We start from the raw sequence: 17,226 nt of genomic DNA on the forward strand, positions 1-17,226 counted from the left end.
TATAAAATTGAGGTTAAAACTAGAGAGGGGAAAAGTTCAAATTGAAACAGAATTCTAGAAAATTTAGAAGAGGAATTAGAAATGACATCTCTTGGATCAAAAAAAAGAAAATTAGAACCATCTCTCTTAAATATGACCTAATATCTATGTCAACTTACTAAGTTAACTGGTAAATTTATCCTCCACTAATTTTAATCCTCACCCACAATGATGATATAATTTAAAGTAAATTAAAATTTCTAAGTAAATTAAAATTTCTTAAACAACTGAGAAAATGGTCTAAATAATTAGGGACTACAACGTATATTTTGACCAAAAAAAGAAAAACTATACACAATTCTATTAGTTGAGATTGTTGTAAAACTTCTTCAACAATGAAGAGTCAAGACCTTAACCATTTTGCTTGTGATCATACTATGCACAAATGAAGGTTTTTGCCAAATAACATTAGAAAATTCCGATACATTTTCCTAAGAACTTAAACTACAAGTCAGGCCAAAGTTTGTCTCTGGACATACAACATTCATTTTAGGAAATTTAAGGGATAAATTAGCATCATAGTTGAAAGTTGGGAGCGGCATTTTTGGTGGTAAATTAGGCGCTGCCTCCTCAAAACTAAGAACTTTAATCACTTTCTTGATAGATGGCCTGTGAGTGGCATCAGGATGAGCACACCACAGCCCAACCAAGCTCATTCGCTCAGCCTCTCTTGGCTGCTCCATTAAACCCTCTCGCAGTTTCCCATCCAAAGCTTCAACGAGCTCTCCTCTTCCATAAGCATCCCAAACCAACTCTATGAGCCCCTTCTCCCAATGATCACGACACTTTCTTCCGCTCACAATCTCGAGTAGAACAACTCCGTAGCTGAATATGTCTGACTCCTTGCTCGCCCTACCCTTGCTTATGTACTCCGGAGCCATGTACCCGAACGTTCCTGCCAACTCAGGTGTTCTCGAGTTGTGTTCGTTGTTCCTCGCCAGCCTCGCTAATCCGAAGTCGCCAAGCTTTGAGGTGAAATCAGAATCTAGGAGCACGTTGCTCGATTTGATATCTCTGTGGATGACATTGGGCTCCCGTTCTTCGTGCAGATATAACAGTGCAGCAGCTAGTCCCAAGGATATTTTGTACCCGTTGAAATGTGAGTAAGAGATTCAAGGTTAAATTACAAATTTAGTCCTTATTGGGGCTGCAAGGTATGCAAACAACGTCCTACCATGGTATATAAAAGAGAACAATTATCTCCATTCGTATAAGACCTTTTGGGTGAAACAAAAAGCAAAATGGTATTTGGGATACCGTTGTCCTTAATCGTCCCTAAACTTAGTTGTGTCTCATAAGATCCTTGAATTTTTTTTTTAAAAATGATGTATTCAAATCTTCCAATAATGTTACTTAATCTTCTATTAACAAGAGTGATTCATAGACATAACATGAGCATAGTTTAGCGATATTGATTATGACATCATACTTCTTTTAAAGATTAAAGGTTCAAATCCTCGCTCTGCCCATATTTGTTATACTAAAAAAACATTAATAATTCACACCGTAGAATTCAGGTGAATCAAATAAAGATACTTTTGAGTACATTGGTGGTTCAACGTACCTCACCGGCCACGGGGGAGGAGGGCTGCCACCAAAGAGATGAGAATCAAGGCTTCCATTGGGCATGAACTCATAAACAAGAAGAAACTCACTATTATCCCTCTGATGGCACCAGCCTATAAGTTGCACCAAATTCTTGTGCCTCATTTTGCTGATGATCTTCACTTCACTTAAGTACTCTCTCCTCCCCTGCCTTGAGCCTTTGAAAATCTTCTTCACAGCAACTGTCTTATCAGCACCAGGCAAATGGCCTTTAAACACCGCCCCAAATCCTCCTTGGCCCAATTTTCTGTGCATAGAAAAGTTGTCTGTCGCCATAGAAAGATATCCGTAGGAGAATCTCCTCGGCTGTGGTGAAGCTTCTCTGTTCAAATCAGTATAAATTGATGCCAATTTCATCACTGCATTTTGATGTTTCTTATTCTTGTCTCGGCCAGATCTTGCCAAGGAAATTAAGAAGATTGCAATGATGGCTATAACAAAAACAGTCACCCAAGCTATTAGAACTGCTACTAATGGCCTTTTCACCTTCAGCCATATTCATCTGATCGTTGTTGAATCCAATGGAACCATTCTGAGGTTCCACATTTGCCATGTTGGAATTGGAATCGAAGTTGTTTATTTGAAAAGAAATGGAATGAACACAAGGAGAAAGGTGGAAGAAGATGAACAAGATCGGAATTACAAGATCAGATGGTGATTTGTAGTAGAAGAAAGCGGCTGCCAAGATGATTGCGTTACATTTAATCTTTTATTCTTATTCATATTCTTAAATATAGTTGTGTCGTGGTTGACTTTTTGTTATCATGCGATACAAATATTAGAGTGATTGGAGATTGAATGGGGAGTGTTGTTGTTTTTTTTTTTTTTTTTTTGGTTAACTGTTGAAAGGCACCATAGCCAGATAGTTTAATTCATGAAAGAAGTCAATGTGGCTTGGAAAAGGAAGCTTGAAGGAATATCCTGTTGGATGCTTTTTGGAGGTTGAATTTTGATATGAAGATGACATATTTTGTACCCAAAGAACATGCACATCACTCATGGCGATGAACCATGTTGCTTTGTGAATTGTGATTGAAACGTTAACGAATAACGAAAATATAGAATCAAATGTTGCCAATAAAATGAAATCTCATCAGCTTATAGTTTAGTTGGATATAACATTTTTTTTTAGAGAGCACATATACGAGTGGAGATTCAAATTACAATATTTTGGTCGGACATCAGTGTCTTAATCAGCTGAGTTATATTCAAGTTCTTAATGAACCTAAATACATTCCAAAAGAAGTCAATGATTCACCAACAAAGAATTAATCTCTCATCCACACTAAACTTTCTTTAGTATGTTAATTGTCACGTCATATTTTTATTAAGTCAACTAATCATCAATTCAACTCACGAACCAAAGTGAGTTAACATCTATTAAAATTGTTACTTTTAAAAGTTAAGATACCAAATAAATATCAAATTTAAGGTTTAGGGATCAAATATATCACATTTGAAACTTCATAAACAAATTAAAATTAAATTTGAACCGCAAAGATTAAATCTATTCTTCCCATAAAACTATTAAAAAAAATTAAAGTGTAAAATACACTCTTCAAATTTGAGAGTCAGTTCCTATTTAGTCTTTAAGTTTAAAACAGTAACAACTTGGTGTAACTCCCAATAATAAATCTAAAAGGTAGAGTCAAACTAAATATAATTTCATCAAAGCAACTATCATGGATTGGCTCATTGACCCAAATGAATGGAAATAAATCAAAATAATTTAGAGGGAATATGTTCAAACCCAGAGAGTCACCTGGTGTTTCTTTGGCAACAAAATGTAAATGTCTCTGGTGAGATTAGTCGATATCGGGACTATCTCGTCATCGGAAATCAAATAAAAACCTATCCTTGAGATCGGAATGTATTTTACCCAATATTAAAAAACTTGAACCAGAAAACCAGAACACAAACGAAACTTAGCAAACAACAGCCCTCAAGCACCAGCTTCCCCATCGTTTCAGAGACATTTTATGACATACTAAAACTAAACAGAGACATGTCAGTCAAGGTACATAAGCAGCAAAATCCAAAATCAACATACTATACTCAACACACTTATAGAACTAATCAGAACAGCAGTGGAAGCAAAAACAGAGTTAATTAAGCAATGCGACAAAAATGAAGTCATAATATTCATTCTCTATATACAACGTTGCTCAATTTGAATCAAACCCAGAAACAGAGAGCCCTGGCCTTGTCTCTAAACATGGCGGCCGCCGTCATCGAAGTTGTGGGAATAGCTAACGGCGTCGTAGTGGAAGGTGAGAGGAGGCTTGGAGGCGTGAACCCTGTTGCGGCGGCTCTTGAGCCACCGTTTGAGAAGATGTCGCCATCTGGGTCTGGTTTTGGGGGCAGCGGCGCCGAGGCGCGAGTATTGGGTTGGATCCTTCATCCCAAAGCAGGAATATGGCCACAAGTAATGCTGCTGATGCTGTTGCTGGTCCGAATCCGCCATTAAAACAGAGACTCCTTGGCTCTGGTTCTGGTTTTGGTTGTTTGGGGAATGCTTTTTCAAGTGGTGTCGTTCCTCTGTCCTTTGAATTGAGGCCCATCTCCTTAGAACCACAAAGAATTTAATTTGGTGGGGTGACAATTTTCTAGCCTCTAGGAATCGAATTCGTGGGAGTATAAATTCTTTTAGGAAATCTATTTGGATTAGGAATAGAATTTGGTATACGATGCCAAAACTTTCACCCAACCAAAAAAAAAAACGCCCAAGGGAGTTCAATTTTTTTACTTTTAAGATCTTGTCTAATAAATTTATTAAGTTTACTTTAAATATTGCATTCAAATATATCTTGAACTTTGAATTGTATTTAAAAGATTCTTGAATTTTCAGTTTTGGATCTAATTCAACTTTAAATTATTAAATATCTTCCTAAAATTCTAAAATATAGTAGACATGAAAATGAATATTAAAAAGTCTACTAAATATTTTTTAAAGTGAACTTGTGTTTTTATTTATTTTTATGAAATTTTAGAGACTTTGTTAACCAGACATGACATTGAAAGTTTAATTAGAGACGTTATATATATATATATATATATATATATAATTTTTATTACTTTAGGGCTGCCTAAAAATTCAATGACTAAACTTACTAACTTAACCCTAGAACAAGCAAATAAATAAATAATAGTGCGAAGAAAAAAGGAATTGTGAATAGAGAGAAGGATGAATATTCTACCTTAAATTTTTGTGTGCTAATGAGATTTGTCCAGTTTTTTAAAAACTTGTTTTTCTGACTTTGATGACATCACTCTATCATGCAAATTACTTCTTTTAATTATAGTGCTAGTGATGACGATAACGAGGATTGACAATATACTTTTAATTTGGTCTCAACCATTCTAAAATTGATAGTGATAGGAGTGTAGCAGGATGAAAACGCAATAGGTATCATTTGAATTCATCTCTCAAACACGATATAGTGACTTCTGTATTTTCTACTGACACAATTCATAGAGAATAGCAATAACGGTAGTGATAGAGAATAACATTAAATTCATTCAAATGATTGGAAAGAACACCAGTTTGTCTTCGCCTTTGAAGACGTATCTCCAACTTGGCCACCACCTTTGAAGGACGAATCTCCGATCCATAGAGAATAACAATAGGTATCGAAATCACATAATGAAAATAAAATGTAGCGAGAACAAAATTTTCAATCACATAACACATCTAAAATGGAAAGACATTGATAACGCAATCGAAAAAACACAGAAGTCATAGAAATTTGAAAAGGTGTTGAAAACACAATAGAAAACAAGGCAATGAAAATGCAACAAAACCCATAGAAATAAGAGTAAACAAAACGAAAATGAATATTTAGAAATGTGATAAAATGCCGAAGACGAAATGCAAGTAATAAATACGAAGAACAAAGATAAAAGAGAAACAAATGAGAGAAACTATACGTTATTCTATAGAAAGAAATCAATGAAGATCAAACAAATAATCTCACGAGACGAATGACTCAGTAAAAGATCAGAAAATTAAAACTTTCAAAAAAGCGAATACCATATATACATTATCAGCGTACAAAAATTTAGGTCATCCCATCAAATTTGGTAGAATGCGGGAGGCAGAGGGCAGAGTGAGAGGCAATAATACCCAACAAGGCTTGTGGGGTGTCAGTGTCGGTTGAAGGGGGCGCATTGTAAAGAAATCAGAACCAAAACCCCACAATGCCATTCTATCATTCATCCTCTTTTGGATTGTTTCCTCTTTGGATTCCATTTTCCTTTTATTGGACATTGACAACTGTGGATTGTCCTGTCTCCTGCTGCCTGCCATCCATTTGGATTCTTCTACACATGGATTTTATGCCAAATCCCAAACTTAATGTCAACCAATTTGTTTGTTCCCTATATATACAACCTCGGCTTATACATGAAGAAGATTTATCCAATGATGCTCCACAGTATCTAATCCTACAACTAGTATTTAATTCAAAATGCGTTGATATCGCATGAACAATGCATACCTTAGTGGAATAAAGATGTTTTTCTTGTACAACAAGTACGAGTAGAGATTAGAAATCATTACTTCTTGGTTAGGGATATACGTCAATTATTGAAAATGCAAACATTAATGGAATAAGAATGTTCATATTTACAGTAGAGATGTTTAAATGTCTAAATTCATAAAGGATCTTCATGATTGAGATAGAACTCTTGAAAAAGAGTTTGAGATGAGATGAGACTCTTAATAATAATAGCTAGGGTTGATAATTGGGCTTAAAGAAGCCTACTATTAGATAGTCCAGTCCTTGTAGTTAAGTCAAACAAATCATTAATGCTATCATTGTGAGCCTAGTCTACATGTGACAACTTCTAAATTAATTAATATATGTTAGATATCACTATACATAGGAACTGGGCTTCACATCACTCTTTCGAATTCTAAGAGACAAGTAGTTATCTCCATGGTCTATTAACGTATTGTCTAAACTGTGGATGTACACGATCATTTCTTCTCCTTCCTTTTTCCTAATATTTTTTTCTTCATCCTCCTTGCATTCTCAAGCCTTATTACTTGAGAAAAAAAAACGTTGGAAGTTTTTTTAATCCAATCTACTAAACTTTCAATCAAATATTAAGGATGTCAACCAATGATATAAATGTTATAAATGTACCTTGTCTTAATTCCCTTGAAGTAAGAGCTTCAAATTCTCATATCTCATGTTTAAGAAGAGTAAACTTGAAGAATTGAATGATATATTTTAGTCAAAATGAAATATTGATACGGCAATCATTTGAATAGTATAGGGAAAATCATATTTTTCGGATATTGGGACAACTCAAAAGCATTGAATTGAAGTTTGTAAGGTAACATAAGTGATAAATATAAAACAAAAACACACTTTTGAATGGTCTGTTTGTGGTTCAAAAATCCCTTTCCCAGTGATTACCAAAATCAAGCCAGTCTCCATCACCATTGAAATTAAAATAAATTAATCAGAAATCTTCAATCTCTTGACAAAAGTCATACCATCCATCATTAGAGTACTAGCTGGAGCCTATTGGTTGGTGGGGGATTTGGGTTTGACTTCTCCCAACAGTACCTTCGTCGAAGTAATTGCAAATTAATTTGACGTAGTTTTTCTTATTTTTTTAAGAGTATATTATTATTCAAAAAACGGTAAGGAAGATTTGTATTTTCAACCTTTAAAGTTTAAACAAGGCTACTAGCTTTCTTATTTAGATGGACTACTTAATTATATGAACTTGAATAGTGCATCTTCTAACTTTTGTACTACCTCTTTTGATTTGATCTTCAACTCTGAATCTATCTGCATTCAGAATATGTCACACGTCGTTACATATTCATGCATGTCGTATATTCATGAGATAAAACAATCTCAATTTTAGACTTAATTTGGATAATAATTTTACATCGGAAATCTGAACAGAACAGTTTTATATTGGAATGATGGCAGATTTAATCGGATTGAAATCAAATGTCATGAGAAAAACAACAACAAAAAATTTTGAATAAAGCAAATTGTAGATCGTTACATTCATGTACTGCATATTTGGATAAAACCATTTCAATTCTAGACTACGTGGGTGTCTTGCATGCACACCACGACTAATTTTATTGGATAAGTGGGATTTGAACTCATTCTCTCTACACGTTGCCAATTTGAACGGATGAGCTGTCATGATGGTTACCCACTTAATTTTTATTTTTTATTTTATTTCTTTTTTTTCTATTTTTAGAATCTAAGTTCAAAAACTACTTTCTATGTATCCATATTTCATTATTGGTTTAATTAAATTTTCACCCTTCTTAAAACAATTTCAAAATTTTAGCCCAATTTCAGATAATTCAAAGCATTTCTTCGAAAACCATCTTTTTAAGTTTGGTAGTGAGACACATATAATTCAGAATCAGAAAGAAAAATGTTATGAAAGAATGAAGGTTTTGTTCGAAATATTTATTATTTAAGGAAGAAAAAATTGGAATGAGAGAGAGAGAAAGAGGTACCTGAGCGACAAGAACCATATATTGAGTTGAAGTGCCAAAGGGGAAGAAATTGGCATTAACGATGGTGAGATTCATCTTCTCCATTTCCCCCAATAACTTTGCGAACAAACCCTCATTTTTCTCACAGTGGATTCGAACAAGAACATTATTCTTGTCGTCTGAGATTCTTGCCTCGATTTCCGGCAGCTGTTTTTGGTCGGAAAACCTACTAATTTCCTCATCACAGTCATTATATAAATGGGATTTGTTAACCAAAATGGCAGATTCAATGCTTCTCTTCTTTGCCTTTTCCTCCAGCACTCTCACTCTTTCTTCTACTTGTTTTATGTACTTTATTGCATCTCCAAGAACCGAGGCTTTGTCCATCTGTGCACAAAATCAAAATCAAAATAATCAATTGTCTCTTAGCTTAAGCTTTTAGATTTATTGATAATTTAATCATGTTTAAAATGGGCCTTACCTTCTTAAGGCCGGGTAAAAGGGCAGAAAGAGCGATGAATCGCTGGCTGAGTTTCTCCCGGCGTTTCCTCTCGGCGAGGACGTGATCTTGTGCATGCGCCGTGGTCGGAGTTGGCTTTCTCTTTTCAGGAATATTATTATTAATCGACGGCGGCGAAAAGCTCGTGTGCATCCCATGTGAAGAACAAATTATCTCAGCCGTCGGCCGAGAAAACGTAGGCTCCTCCGACGCCGCGACGAATGCACGTGAATCACACGTGTTGTTGTTGTTCATCTGATAATAATACTGATCATGAATTCATCTGATAATAATACTGATCATGAAATAACAACGCAGAATGATCATCTTCTTCCATTTCACAAAAATGTTCAGCCCCAGCAAACCCTTCTCTTCTTTTCTCTTGATCTCCTCTGCAAATATAAATTAATTATATTTGAGTGTTTTTTCAACCCTTTACACGCTTAAACATTTGAGTTCGCACGTGTGAACGTAACTGCCTATTATTATTATTATTATTTATTTTTATAATGAATTTTGAAGGAGTCGCTTTCATTTTGTCAAGCAGTGAGTGTGAGATAAGTTTTATTTTATAGAAAAAATTTGGCTCCTCAAACTTATAGCTTTTTTCTTAACATGATTAAATATTTGAAAATTAAGAGAGAAATGCAAAAATGAAACGGAGTAAACAGAATAATGAATGGTCAAAAAGTAAATACTTACATCGGCTAATTATTGCCTATTGGAATTATTGATATAAAGATTATTTATAGCACTTTAAGGATTGCTTTTATAACTCTTATGGGCTTGTTCCAAAATTAATTTTATTGCAATATGTAATTAGAAAAATAGTTAATATGCCAACTTAACCATACTTGGGTGGTTACTGATTATAAGATATCTTGTTGATTCTCGATCAGAGGTTTAATCCTCCTTCTCTATATTTGTTGTATTTAAAAAAATAGTTAAACTTAATAAGTTAAAAGATTGTAACCCTAATCTAATTTTGAAATAAATAAGTAATTTACATTCGATATAAATATTAATTAACCCGTGATTTGATTAATTGGTTACTAATGTCAAAATCACTAACTACCCTTTTAAGATAACATGTTTGGCAATAATATTCAAGTGATTTTAAAAAAATCTAAAATCACTTTAAGTGATTCCCGATCAATCACTTAAAAGGTGATTCCCAGGTGATTTTTTATCAAAAATTAATAGGAAATTAATTTTTAAAATGATTATTATTATGTTTTTGAATGGAGAAAGAGGAAGAGAGAGAAGACAGATATTATTGTTTTTAATATTGAAGGGTTGAAGGTTATCTAATGATATACTAATTTCAAAAATTTTAAAGTTGTATTATCTCTAACCTAGTGGCTTTTTCTGTCCCAACTGATCCAAAGAGATATTTTAAGTAGAGCCCTTTATTCTTAGCCCATTTGTGCTATTATGGAAGCCCATTGTAGCCCAATTATGAGGTCTGAGCCCAAGGGTTTTGGGCCACACCACTGTTTAAACAAGTTTGGTTTCAAGGAAACATCCCTCCCCTCTAAATCCTTTCTGAATCCTTTCTGAATTACCTATGTTATGTTACTTTGGACCAATGTGTCAATCCATGATTACTTCTTTTGACTATAATAAATTTTACTTAAATATTAATATGACATGAAAGTACTTAAATATTAATATGACATGAAATAGATTAACGAGTGATGATTCGACACAACAGGGTATGAGTACAACATCTAAATAAAATGAAAATAGATGGACAATAATAATAATAATAAAGCTTAAAATGTATTTTGTCATACCTTATTTTATTAACAAGTACATTCTCTTGCCAACTTGAGCTTAACTGTGAAGACATGTATTAAAAGGAAAAAAAAATTAGTTCACTCTCTTTATGTCTCATCATCAATTGTTAGTCCAATCAGCATGTTGTATTAATATTTAAGTAATAATGCTAAATATAGTACTAAACTAGCATTATTACTTAAATATTAATACAATATATGAAGGTGGTGGATCGAACTCACAACATTTTGATTGGAGATATATGTCAATTAACGCTGAGCTATGCTCGCTTTGGCTAATACTCAATTAAATTTGTGAGGCAAAATAAATGTTTATAATATAACAAGGGACCTAACATTATTTTATAATATAAATGGGTTCCATCTTAAAACCAATTGACTATGAGAGGAGTAATCCACTTATATTATAAACCATTGTTAGATCTTTTTTCAATGTTGGATCCTTAACATGTCCCCTCAAGATCTTTGAGCTTTTGGACTCTGATACCATATCAATATTCATGGGTTCCATCTCAAAACCAATTAGCTATGAGAGAAGTAACTTATTTATATTATAAACTCTTGTTAGATACATTTTCTTTTCAAATTGGAATCCTTAACATAGTCTCTACTATTTAAGTATTTTTGTAATGTAATCCTTGGTTAAAAAAGTTGAAATTTAAAGTCTCTACGTTTTAACCTTTTTTTCAATTATACCCAATAATGTGTTTTTAGTACAACAAATATGGATATGAACGATTGAACCTCCAAATTTAGAGAATGAGAAAGATATCTTAATTGCTGAACTAAACTCACATATTGACTTATTGGTAATGTTAAAATTAGCTAATGATAAGATTCCATGACATGATATGTAGTGAGCGGACGAATTTTTAAAGAAATTAAGTCACTAGTTGAGGGAAGTTTCTAATGCTTTCTCTAACTTTTTATTTATTTTTAAAATGGTAGAAATTCTACTTTTCTTATTTTAGATGGTTTAATTCTTTAAAATTTTTGACAAACCACATAAATATTGTAACGTATAAACTTATGATGAATCGATTTTAAGAGGTTTTGTAATCGGAACCATTTTAATTTGATATGTGAAGAACTGGTGGAATGGTCAAACCCACTACCAAACGGTCATGACTAAAAAGCGGGGAAAAGAGCAACTTTTTTGGCTCCTTTTTTATCTAAAACACGAACAACAAAGTAATGGGCATTCATCATTCATTATGGCAAAAAAAATACCTTTTTTTTTCTCTCTCTCTCTCTCTTATATATAATCTATCTTTGGTATATTGGGGGATGGGCGTTGTTTTCAGTTGTAATCATAAATGCTTCTCTCCTTTCTATGCTCTTCCACCATTAGCAAAAAAAGAAAAGGGATTTGATACAGCTTAAAGCTGCTAAATCATATGGGAATTGGGATTCTTTTCTTACTGCTTTTAATCATTTCATTTTACCAAGTTTTATTCCCTTCCCCCATCTCCATCTTCATTTTCACTCCACTCTATATTTAAACTCTTGTCTAACTCTACATTTTATGAGTATTTAATTAAGAAAATAATAGGCTTATTGTCACAAAATTCAATAAATTTTGGAGGAGTCTTTTAGACATACTTTTTTCTTTTATTAACTAAAAAATTTGAAATTAATCTCCCAATCTCATTTTATTTTGCAGTGTCTGAAATGAAGCTTTTGATGTCTATATGTGTTGGATTTGTAAGGAGAATGCAAACAAAGTCCACATTGATTAGGCAAGTAAATGATCTGTGGTATATAGATGAGGACAATTGTTTCCATTAGTATGAAATCGTCGTGAAAGTTAATGGTACTATTGTCCTTGGCAATTAGATATTTTTAATTGCATTATTGTACAATCTTCAATATACTCAGGTTCAATTATTGATAGAGCAATAATTTAAATCAAAATACTCTAAATTTTAGATAATCAAAGGCCTGTTCTTTAGCACAACCCAGTGGAATGGAAACCAAAAATTTGGATGAAATAGAAAAAACAATATATTGGTTTTAAGGCAAAAATATTGGACCTGAATTCAACCACTTACAGTCCTACTTGTACAGTCGCTATCTGTGCATGAAACAAAACTCTCATCTCATCACCAACGCAAGGAAGTAATAAATTCCATCGTCTTTCACTTTACTTTGTTTTTCTCTATTCTCTCCACAATAATGGAAAATGAATATTATTAAAAATAAAATAAATAAATGAGAAAAGACAAAGCATTGATGGTTGAGTCCCATTTGTGGGAGGGGACAAAAGGAACACAAATCAAACCAACTATTTAAAAAATATATAGAAAAAGAAAAAGAAATATATGTTAAAATTAGAAGGTGGGATTAGAAAAAGACAAGAGAATGAGGTGAAGGGATTTATAAATCCGAGTGATTATTAACAGATCATAGTTTTATTATCCTCAAAAAAAAAAAAAAAAAGGAACATAGTTTTAAATTTAAGCAGTGTAGCCAACAAAGGCATCGGCCATGGGCGTCGCCTCCCATAAAGCTAAAGAACAAAACAGTGTTTTGAAACTTGAAATTTGCCTTAATACTAAACATTAAAGTCTTTGATTAACGTGACAACATGATTCGCTAAACCTTGATTAATGGGCCTTCTTTATTTTAACTTCTTTTTAATTCAGTTTAGCTGATGATAGCTGGATTGGACTTCCTTGGATTTCTCACTAATTGCAAGTAGAATTATACACATCTAGTAAGCAAATTACATCTTAAATACCCTTAGGAAAAAAAAAAAAAAACTCATTTTTTTACCCTATCAAATACCGTAATTTTTACCCAGTCATCAGATTTTATTTGAGACTTTGTTGATGTGTTTCATAATCATAAAACATATGTTTAAATCAAACATTTTGATGTTAACTAACAAATATTTATAACATAATGAGCTACTTTTTATAATCATTAATTTTGAGTGAATATTAATTACGAGCAAATAGAATTTTGATCACCATAAATTTAGAAAGAAAAAAAAAAAAAAAGAGAAAAAGAAAGCGGCACATGTGGAAATATGGACACGAAGCTAAAGAGGGGAGGGCCTTTCAATTCAAGGCCATGTTTGCACTTGGAATTAATGAGGCAAGGTTGAAGTAGTATTTTTCTTTTTTCTTTATAAGTTTTGGCTGCTGGGTCATTTTCGGTGTGATGGTGGGGACCACGTGAGGGGAGAAGGTGGATGTGGGTCCCAATTTGAGGTGACGTTCGTACGAGGCAGTCGTCCGGGAGAATCGTAATTCGACTTTAAAAATCAGTAAATAAAAACTCCAATAATTGCATCTTTCCACAAAACGGCCAAACCCTGAGCCAACCACTTCTACGCCGATTTCCTCTCCTCCGATCCTCAATATTCTTCTTATACTTGGCTCATTTTGTTTCAGTTCTACTTCATTTTAATTTGATTTATACGATTTTAGAAGTTTGATACTGTTTTCGAGAAGGTTTAATGTATTGTCTAGTATTATTTTGGTTCAATTTTATTTAATTTTGATTCTTCTATTTTTAAAAGATTATTTTGATCTATATACTTAAATCTTTATTCATTTTAAAAGGTGGTAATTTTGACCTTTTTTTATTTTTAACATAATTAAAATTTATTAGGGCTACTTTTCGAGTGTTGTTTGATGCTTGTGATTAAAAAAATAGATAAAAAAAGGGACTAAAATGAACAACAAATATAAAAAATAGAGAGGGAAATTAGTATTTTTTTTAATTAAAAACTAATTTGGTCCTTGTAGTTTTAGCTTTGTTCATTTTGGTTCCTATTCTTTCAAAATGTTCGTTCTGGTCCCTGTACTTTCAATTTTGGTTTATTTTAGTCCATCTATTTTCAAAATGTTCATTTTGATCCCTGTACGTTTAAAAAATGACTATTTTGGTCTCTTAATTTTATTCTTAATTTCATTTTGTTTAATCACAATTTCAACACGATACTAAAATCAATATATTTCTTAAAATATAAACATCACTTTATACTAAAGAGTTTCCATTATATGTAAAATTTTTGTGTTAAAATTTTGCAAAGAGGAACTAAAATTATCACGTTTTGAAAGTACATGAACCAAAATGAACATATTCAAAGTACATGGACTAAAATGAATTGAAATTTAAAATAAAAAACAAAAATGAACACTTTCAAAGTATAAGGATTAAAATGAACTAAAACTGAAAGTATAGTGACTAAAATAGTATTTTAACTTTTTTCTTTATCAAATACAACAAGTGGATGTGGGAAATTCGAACTCAAAACCAGATGACCTCTTGATCAGAAACGGTACATGTCAATCATCGCTGAGCTATAATTGCTTTTGTATTTATAATATAATGTTATGCATCTATGAGGGAGCGAGGGAAGTTTGAACTGAAGGACAGTCGTGTGAGAACGAGAGGAAGGGTATAATAAATCTAATGGATGGAATTGGGAAATGAAAGAGAAGTCACAGGGGTACCCGAGTTGCCAAAATAGTCGGTCGAAATTCAGGTCATTTTGGTCATTTCGGTGATTAAAACATTGGTGGCTGCCTGCCGCTGCGGTGGGTCCCACTGTAACACTCATACGCTTCGTGTGTGGCTTCAGTACGATAATATCAGTTCCCTAAAATGGGCCCCACTCCCACTCCCCACTCCCCACTTTTATCAATTTTTTCATAACAAATCTTGACGGTCCGTTGTCACTCCTCAAACTAACTTACACTACACATTATTTTAATTAATTATTATTATTACTGTCTCTACATAGTTCTGAAGTTTTCATCTACGTCTTCCCCAAATTATCTGTTTATTCTGAGAAATTAATTAAATATTTTGCAGTTATCTTCAAAAAAAAGTTCTGCCATTTCGAGAAGTTGGATTGAAACATCTACTTGCTCGTGTGCTTGTAAGATAAGGGATTTTGGTGAGATTTAAGTAAAATGTTTGAAACTTTGACGATCACGAAAACTATTTTGGCTGGAGATAATAACTTTTTACTCAATCATATACTAGATGTTTCAATATAGGAAAACTTTTGTTAATGACTAAGTCTTTAATTGAGATCTTGTGGTTTTATAATACGTGAGTTGTTGAAGTGAATTTCATCTTGATGATCATTAATTTCGTGCCACTGATGACCATTGATTCTTTTTTACTATAATGACTTTCTTTCCACCGAGGGTAGGTATACCATAAAGCTTCATATATAAATTATTATTTTTACCTCTCTAACATCAGCTTTGAAGGAATTTTAGAAACGAGTTTTTTTTTTTGTCACATTTTACCAAACATTAATGAAATTGCAATTTTTTTAATATGGTCGTGCCCCAAGTAAATTAAATTGACATTTGTTTCTTAAATTTTAATCGATTGATTAAATATATCAAAAGAATTGATTGAAGCAACTAGCAGGTCACCAAGTCGAAGATTTCTTTAAGTCAAGAGCGCTTAACTTTGGAGTTATTACGATTGAGTTACTAAAAATGAAGGTGCATTTGTTAGTATAGGTAGTAACTATCGATTCTTTTAAGTCTTTTCTTAACTATTCTTCCATGGTCTCAAGATCTCTCTCATTCGGATGTGGTATCGGTTCATTCATGTACCCCTCATCTCTAGTCGGACGTCATATAAACTATATTACATGATAAGAAAATTTCACTCGGCTACCTTACAGACACCTCTAATTAATTATGGTGTACTTCGAAACAATATTCATTTTCTCTCTTGCTCGATCTTATCTTGTACTTGCATACCATTCTTTAGAACGAGGAATACTATATATTTACTTAATTTTTTTTTTTTATTGTATATCAATAGAAGTTAGTGAGAGAGTTAATTTACAGGTAAATATTAATTTGAGAGAATTATATTAATTGAGAAATTTAATAAGAGAGTATGTGTGAAGAGAGATATATCTCTAAAATAACAACAACGTATGAATATAAAAATAAGTGTGTGTATATATGTATAGCTAATCCTTTTTTCTGTGTATTATACATAGAGAAAAAAAGATTTGCTTAAAAAATTAATAAGGGAGAGGATGTGCACGTGTAGAGTATTACAGACTAAAAATAATTAATTCCAATATTATATCTATATTAATTATATTTTATTGATATCTTCATAATTTGTTGATTATTTTTTAGAAAGGTTGATTTACCCATTTTGATGTCAAATCCGTAGATACATAGAAATGTGTCATGTCGATGAAAATTGAATCTCTTAGGATACGAACATAATCACATCGATCCTATCAAAGGCCGGGAAGATCTTTAATATATAATCAAATACAAAGACTCTATTAATATGAAACATATTTTAGATAAAATATAATTAAAAGCACTCAAAATGTATAATGTATACTATAATTGTAAAAAATATAAAGAAACTGACTATCTCAACCATAGTTTTGGACAAACTGAATTACCAACAAGAGGCATATACTTATTATAGAAAGCAGTGTGAAATTTAAAGATGGGTACATATATTCTGTACTAGCTAGCATAGAGTGCACCCCACAAAATGCAAACTCATTATATAACAAATGGCTGCCATTTATTATAATAATGTGGCCATGTTTATGCTTCATTTGATACAAAAGTACATTTTACACATTATGTTGCCCAAAATGTACTTGTTTCTGTCCAAGTTTGTGATGATTTGACTAATGATTTTGGAGGACAATGTTTGTTGGGAAGTTGGCTCAAGGGGAGGTGTGTGTGAAACTTTATGGATTAATTAATTTAATCTCTATCTAATCTCTTCATATGTTTTACACAATCTTAGAATAGAAGAACTTTATAATTGTTATATTT

The 17,226-nt window shown here is 32.4% G+C and overlaps 2 protein-coding genes across 2 annotated transcripts; both read right to left on the minus strand.

Annotated features, from left to right (window-relative positions):
* Nucleotides 1–367: 367 nt before the first annotated feature.
* LOC111008326 (L-type lectin-domain containing receptor kinase IX.1-like) lies at nucleotides 368–2,381 on the minus strand. Its single transcript, XM_088119006.1, has 2 exons — nucleotides 1,605–2,381; nucleotides 368–1,129 (listed from the first exon to the last, which is right to left on the minus strand). The coding sequence occupies exons 1-2, from the start codon at nucleotides 1,999–2,001 to the stop codon at nucleotides 471–473; spliced, it is 1,056 nt and encodes a 351-aa protein (XP_087975132.1). The 5' UTR covers nucleotides 2,002–2,381; the 3' UTR covers nucleotides 368–470.
* Nucleotides 2,382–5,607: 3,226 nt separating this feature from the next.
* LOC111008381 (transcription factor bHLH18-like) lies at nucleotides 5,608–9,020 on the minus strand. Its single transcript, XM_088118933.1, has 3 exons — nucleotides 8,607–9,020; nucleotides 8,147–8,512; nucleotides 5,608–7,448 (listed from the first exon to the last, which is right to left on the minus strand). The coding sequence occupies exons 1-3, from the start codon at nucleotides 8,877–8,879 to the stop codon at nucleotides 7,374–7,376; spliced, it is 714 nt and encodes a 237-aa protein (XP_087975059.1). The 5' UTR covers nucleotides 8,880–9,020; the 3' UTR covers nucleotides 5,608–7,373.
* Between the last annotated feature and the right edge of the window lie 8,206 nt (nucleotides 9,021–17,226).

Source organism: Momordica charantia (genome assembly GCF_013281855.1).
Source record: "Momordica charantia cultivar OHB3-1 chromosome 10 unlocalized genomic scaffold, Mcharantia_2.0 BLBB01000010.1, whole genome shotgun sequence".
In the NCBI taxonomy this organism is placed as follows: domain Eukaryota; kingdom Viridiplantae; phylum Streptophyta; class Magnoliopsida; order Cucurbitales; family Cucurbitaceae; genus Momordica; species Momordica charantia.